At 49.1% G+C, this 7,354-nt stretch overlaps 1 protein-coding gene across 1 annotated transcript in view; it reads left to right on the top strand.

Annotated features, from left to right (window-relative positions):
• The first annotated feature begins 2,078 nt into the window (after window positions 1-2,078).
• stt3b (STT3 oligosaccharyltransferase complex catalytic subunit B) overlaps window positions 2,079-7,354 on the top strand; it is a 23,037-nt gene continuing 17,761 nt past the window's right edge. Inside the window, exon 1 of the mRNA XM_062446093.1 lies at window positions 2,079-2,232. Coding sequence (XP_062302077.1) covers window positions 2,079-2,232 — 154 coding nt within the window. The remainder of the gene's footprint in view (window positions 2,233-7,354) is intronic.

The following is a 7,354-nucleotide window of genomic DNA, read 5'->3' on the forward strand; positions in this document are numbered from 1 at the left end:
TGATGTAGCCCATCCAGACGCAAGATTCATGTGATGTAGCCCATCCAGACGCAAGATTCATGTGATGTAGCCCATCCAGACCCAAGATTCATGTGATGTAGCCCATCCAGACGCAAGATTCATGTGATGTAGCCCATCCAGACGCAAGAAAATCTTGCGTCTGGATGGGCTTGCCATGGAGGATACATTCATCCCTCAAATCTAACAACGATTGTTAATCAAGGTGAATTAGTCAAATGGAAAACGCTTCTGTAAAAGAGGAGACCAAGGTATTGATTGATTTATCTAAGATCCCAGATTTCATTCCCTGCAGAGACCACAGGATCTCCATCGAGTGAAATATTCAGAATAATATCTTTTTCCTACCTACATTTAGTCATTTAGCAGACGCTTTTATCCAGAGCGACTTACAGTGAGTACAGGGACATTCCCCCCTGAGGCAAGTAGGGTGAAGTGCCTTGCCCAAGGACACAACTTAATTTTGCAAGGCCGGGAATCGAACTGGCAAACTTCAGATTACTAGCCCGATTCCCTAACCGCTCAGCCACCTGACTCCCTTTTCACATGTTAACCCTTGTGTTCTCTTCGGGTCATTCTGACCCATCAGTCATTGTGACCCACCGTCGTATTTCGACAACTTTACTGCATACAAAAACAAAGTGAAGCATTTTCTTTTAACTGTTGGGCTGTCTCAGACCCTTCACATTGCGAAGGTTAAAAGATAATTATTTTTATTTGTTTTTGTATTGGGTAAAATTGGGTAAACACAACGATGGTTCGTTATGAACCTTTGGGTCATGTGACCCGAAGGCAGCACAAGGGTTAATTAATAAGGAAATATTGAATTTGCTGTCCTTCTTACTACCGTGTGTAGGAGTCCTTGAAGACAAACACGACATCGCTAACGTCTCTTGTTGTGATTCCATCCGCTCATCTAAGAAGACTAATGGAAACCCCCTAAACCACAGCGAAGGATCAAACTAGCGTTTGATCGGAGCACGCTTTGTTGATTTAGTTGATGTGAAACTGTTTCCTACATGGAGGCAAGGAGGGAGGCAGGGACACACAACGTCTGGCCCAGTGTATAATGAATGACCCAAGGTTCCTAGTTGGCTGTAGATTAACCAATCTTTCCAGCAGCCCAGGGCCTGGACCAGACACCCTCTCACCTTCTGCCCTGTAACAGGGGAACAATGTCATCTTTAATGGAGCGCTTGATACTAAGCTCAGGATTAACGGCCATTCCCCCCCCCCCAGTCCTCCCTGCAAAGAGGATGGATGTAGGGACATGGAGATCCAGAGAGAGGGATGGATGGATGGAGGGAGAGAGGGATGAAGGAGGAGAGAGAAGGATTGAGGATATGACAGAAACTCCGGTCGTGGGTAATCCTAAAACGAAAAAACAAAATGCAATTCTAATGAAAATGAAGCTTTGCATATACAAGTCAAGATTAAAAAGGGAGAGGAAGAGAGTGTGAGATTGAAGGATGGAAGAGGGAGGGATTGGAGAGGGAGGGATTGGAAGACAGAGAAGGATTGGAGAGAGAGAGGGAGAGACCGGCAGGCGCTGTGGCTGGCGAGGCGTGTGGTGGTGACAGAGCTGTCCCTGGGCGCCTGGTGCCAGGCGTAGGAGCTGCCCCCCGCCCCCCTGGGGGGCCAACAGGAGAGCATGATAACCAGCCCTGCCTGCACATAAACAGCCTTTTCTCTTTGTTTTCTTCAGGATTAGCTGCTCCCAAGTCCGTACCCACACCGGAGCTCAGCTAGATACAAACGCACCCTCTCTTTCTCTCCTCTCTTTCTTTTGCTTACACACACACACACATTCACATCTTCTTAATACCTTGCTTCTCTTCTCACTACTAATGCTTTCATTTCATTGATCGTACAGGACTAGTGTTGCGTGGAGGGCTGTGTAATGGAATGTTTCTATATGAGGAAACCCAGGCTGGTTCCAGACGACTCTCACCGTAGCGGGATACTTGTGCTCCCCTGGTGGGGAGGGGGTGAGGGAGAGCAATGTGGGATCCCAGCTCGATTAGCATATTTGCTGATGCCCCTTCACGAATGAATGAATTATGCATGGGCCAGGCCTTCCTGTGTTCACTAGCCCGTCGGAGTGCAGCACTGCTGTCCGGCTGACAGGAAGTAAGACTGCCGCAGCAGGAAGTGAGACCGCCCAGCAGGAAGTAAGACTGCAGCTCTGCAGGCAGTGGCTCTGCTGCTGCACCTGTACAACTCATCCATAGGAAAGAGGTGCTTGTCATCTCTAACAAGGTTAGAGATGGCTCTGTGTCTGTATGAGTGCACATACAGATACAGTACATACCTGGAAGGCAAGTGTTGGACTCCAGCCATCACCCCTTCCCCCCCCCCTCCCTCCCCTCCCCCCCTCTCTCTTCTCTGACCATGCTCTGCCCACTCCCGTCCCAGAGAACAGATCTGGAATCTAGGGCATGAATGTTGCTCAGAGTCTAAGGGAGCTGATCTCATGTCAGCCAGCCACAGGGAGGAGAGTAGCCTATCCTTGTTGCCAGGTGATAATAGCCCTCCCCCTTCCTTACACACACGCACACACACACACACACACCTCAGACAGACAGGGCTGGTATTAGTATTCGCTCACACAGAGATGAATAACGGAGTCGTCCGGCAGTGGGGGGCGATGGTGGAGCAAACACCAGATCCCCCCCCCCCCCCCCCCGCTGCTCTCCTTTCTCTCATCCTGCCAGCCTTTCATCCCGGGGATACAGTCTGTCTACCCTGGACGGAGGAGGAGGGGAGAGGAGAAGGGGGGGGGGGGGAGAGGAGGGGAGCTCTGAGGCTTTGACAGCCAGAGGTCGGAGGGGAGGGTTGAAGGAGACCTTTTGGTTATCTCGCATCCTGGGCCCTTACTGACAGGAGTCGTGAGCACACGGTGGGGAAGCATCTGGAGGAGGGGGGGGGAGGGGAGGGAGGGAGGGAGGGGGAGAGAGAGCGAAGGGGGGGGAGAGGGAGAGCGAGGGAGAGAGAGCGAGGGGGAAGGAGGGGGAGGGAGGGAGGGGAGGGAGAGCGAGAGAGGAGGAGGGAGAGAGGAGGATGATAATGATGGAGCGACAGAGGGAGGGACGGAGGAGGGGATAAAAAAAGAGTACACTGCCAGGCATAGGGGAAGGTTATTGGAAGAGGTGGAGGAAAATCAATTGTCCAAAAAAACAACAACCTTGTATTATCAGTGAGTCACGTAGGTGGGGGGTCATCGGTCTTCAGCCTCAAGTGAAATTGAATTTCTTGGGTGGCTTAAAGAGCACTTGTCTGCCTAGTCTGTTTTAATACAATAAACTGCTTAATACGTCTCAGCCCGAAAGTTGAAATAGCTTCACACAGCTCATATTTGTCTCCCCCCTCCCCTTCCCCCCTTAAACCCACCCAAGCACAAATACAACTTCCTTGAAACTGCTTTCCTTCTAACTTTTTCTAGTGTGTTTTGTCAGTTTAAGTGGGTTCTACAAACCACGGCCTTGTCTGTCTGTGGTGTCCCGGAGGAATGGCTTGGCTGGTGGCAGGTTTCGTGGATTGCTAGCGAGCTGATTAGCTGGCATATTCAGTGCCTGGTGGGACGTTTGCGTGCTGATTGGCTGGCTTGGGCCTGCGCCGCGGGCTGTGAGGGGCCAGCTGGCGAGGTGGCGTCCCTGGGGAAGGGAACAGGGGGGGGGGGGGGGGGGGGGGAGACTGCAGAGGGGTGGGGGGTTGTGAGTGGCACTGTAAGAGGGTCTCCGACTGTTTCTGGTGCTGTAACTCCTGGGGAGGAACTCCTGGGGCCAGGTCAGAGAGGTGTGTGTGTGTGTGAGAGAAAAAGCCGTTAAACCATTGATGGAGAGCAAATATGTGTCTTCAGACACAGTGGAGAAACTCGTCCTCGGTTCCTCAGGCAGATTCCTGCTTTGGAGTTTTTTTTTTTTTTTTGAGTGCCGGATACTTTTCTGTAGAAGGCCCTTTGAAGTCTCTTACAGGCATGGCGAGGAATCTTGATTGTAGAGTTTGCCTGCGATTCATGGGATTTATTTTAAAACCGGATTCTCGACCTTGCATTTATCAGTGTTGGAATTTATTTGATGTATCCAAGTGGTTTGGTGCATCCACACGTGCAGTGGAGCGGTGTTAGGCTGACAGCGAATCGAGACGAAATACGCGAGCAATATTCCGCCTCCCATTCATTTTCAATTGACGTAATGTGACAGCCCCTGCAGGACAATCGAGCCAGGCCGCCTAGCAACGGGAGTGAACCATGTTCTATGCGTTTATTTGAGCATTTGTGGACGAGCAACATCAATATGTTGCCAGTAAACACTAAACTAGACTAGCTAGCATAACATAGTTAGCACAATAAGGAAATATATTCAAGGACGTATATGCAAATCCAAGCTCTGCAGCTCTGCGCTGGTCATGAACTCAAGCCGGCTGTGTAGGTGTTGACTAAGTTGAAAGGTTGACTACGTGCAGCTAATTAGCTACGGTTGTTAGCTTTGAGTCCGCGTTTGCATTGTGTGTTTTATAGTAAACAGATGAGAGGATAGCGATGGCTAAAATGGTACTAACTAGCAGCTGCGTTTGTTTAAATCTTGATCAATCATACAAAAATGTATTAAAAAAACAAAACGGGCGATCAGAGATGGCAAGAATATGAACCTCACCTGTTTAGTTTACATGACGTCAGTTGATTGGTCGACGCGTCACAGTGCCACTAAAAAGTGGAACATTTCAGAACTTTTTTTAATGCTCCACAACGTTGGAACCCTTCTCTCGGCACTGCCCCTCAGCCCCTCCCCCAATGCGCAGTGGCCCCTCCCTCCCTCAACTGCATGTTTGAAAAAGCCTATTTGCGGAATAGAACACAACCTCCAAGTCTTCTGGCAGTTGAAAAAGGATTTGAGACACAGCAAAAACATTTGTCATTAATTCAATTAAACCCAATTCGTTTTAACACTGTTAAGATGTGACCCTCAAATCCATAAGGGGCTTTTTATCATCCAGATTGAACGTTTGGTTTAAATTAAACACCCTCAAGGATACAGCCTAATTTGAGCCTAGTCAGTTTAATCCACTTTACAATAGGCTGGCTCATACAGCCTTGCTGACTCGTTATCCCTGTCTCACTTTCAACCGGCCTGTTGAGGAAATCCACCTGCTGGGGCTTAATCAGTAGCCTGCTATTTCACAAGCCGACGAGCGTTACTTCCACCTCAGGGTCCAGCTGGAAAAATTAGACGAGAAGTTAATGTTTGCGTGGTGGTACGGGGTGACAAGGTGGGGCGAGATGGGAGTCAAGCTAAAGGTCATTTGGAGGAGGGAGGGGTGGGGGGGGGGAGGAGGGGGTAGAGATAGTGTGCCCTTGGTTTGTTTGGTGCCTGTTTGGCTGCTTAAAAATAGCTTGAGCCATGCCAGTTGCCAGTTCTTTCAGATGCTAGGGTGGGGTTTATGGCTATCTAATGCTGGGCTTATGGGCTGGACTGAGCTAGGCTATTGGGCGGGGCTAGCCTGCTATTTACCTGGGCTGGGCTATTGGGCGGGGCTAGCCTGCTATTTACCTGGGCTAGGCTATTGGGTGGGGCTAGCCTGTTATTTACCTGGGCTGGGCTATTGGGCGGGGCTAGCCTGCTATTTACCTGGGCTAGGCTATCGGCCAGTGCCCCTGAAAGTGCTGTAGGCAAAGCCCTTCTGGGTGGTCAATGCGGATAGGCATGGGTTGGATTGGATGCTTGCTAAGGGGGTTAGTATAACAGGTGTTAGCTTGTCTGTTCGCTCCAGGCTTCAGGGCCTTGCTCAAACCATTATCTCAGCAGGTTGTTCCGGTCTAAGAGTAGGCCCTTTAGCCGTCCCTCAGGTAAGACTAGCGAGGCTCCGTGAGAGAAAACAACTTACAGGGGACTACACTAATTTGCTGAAGACTGAACCTAGCCCCAGAAGTCTTCTCTTGTTGAGAACTGCCTCTCAGTATTTTCCTGCTGAATGCCAACAAACTTCTGCGAAACACCTTGGGTTTTCTCTGCCAGTGCTAGGAATTCCCCGCGTCCAGATTTAATCCGACATACCGGTCCACTTCATCCCTATTCTCCCGTCTGTCGTCCAGACCAAATACATTTCCCCGAAATTAATAAAAAAAAAATTTTCAGCCAGCTCTTCAATTTAATTTGTCCTTGAGGCGTGGAGCCGGCTGAGCCAGGAAGTCATTTGCCTTACAAATGCTAATCAATGTCCCAAGTTTCATAATCCCCCCCCAGTCTGCTGATCTCCCCCTACTGTCTCAGCACCACGACACTGTCTGAAACCTGCGTGTGTGTGCGCGTGTGTGTGTGTCTGAGGGGTTGTGTTTGAGGACAAGATGTTCGTGAGGGCTAGTTTTGTGTGTGTGTGTCGGAAGTCGGTTGTTCTCCCTGACCTTGAACATCCATCAGATTCCTCATCAGTGTTCTCTCCCGGTACACCGGTCTGAACAAGCGGGCCAGATCTAACATTTCAATCAATTAGCAGACGCATTGATCCACAGCAATATCCAAATGGTGCAAGTAGGAGGAAGATTAAGGATGAGAATCTCGTAGTTCTAACAGTGTTTCTATGGTCAGAGCTGAGAAACTGGTCTGGAAAGTACCAACATGGGTTGACGTGAAGCTACTGTTTGCTTGTCCTCCGCTTGAACGTTGATAAGTCAATTACCGAGTTAGGATAAGAATAAAGGGATCTGACACCTGTTAACCTCACTATAGAAATACAAGGTAGAAACCCTGGTTCGGTATGTGTGAACCAAGTGAAAGACTGCGATCCGTTTGTTTAACGAGACAGTAGGCGTAGATCTTACAGAACACTGCAGGCGATACGGAACCGTGCTAGCTCTACTACCAACCGTCTTCTTTCTGCTGTAGAGCACCAGATAACCGCAGAACAATTACCTTTTCTAGATTAGTTGCCACTATCAACAATCTGCTTTCCGCTCTGCGTTTTTTGTTGTTGTCAAACTATTTTCTTCTTATTTAATCATCAACAGCTGGAAATGAGAATGCATATTAGAAGCTGTGTAAGTTTGGTCGCTGTGAAGAAGAGAAAATGAGTTGGCATCTGTTTGCCTGCAGCGACAGACCCTGAATAAAACAGAGCGGCGGAGGTAGAAATATATGCTGGAATTTTCCGTTTATTTTTCTCCTCAGTGTCTGTATGTCTGTCTCTCTTTCTCTGTCTCTCACTCACTCACAAACACACCTTGCTCAACACCATAACGTTAGCTTGGCCATAGCTAATGCTACCCTTACCCCCCCTCCCCTTTCCCCACAAAAGACCACCATCAGAACAGTCTATGGTTGGGCATTGCTCTGAGCCACAC

Source organism: Osmerus eperlanus, chromosome 20 (assembly GCF_963692335.1).
Source record: "Osmerus eperlanus chromosome 20, fOsmEpe2.1, whole genome shotgun sequence".
Lineage (NCBI taxonomy): Eukaryota > Metazoa > Chordata > Actinopteri > Osmeriformes > Osmeridae > Osmerus > Osmerus eperlanus.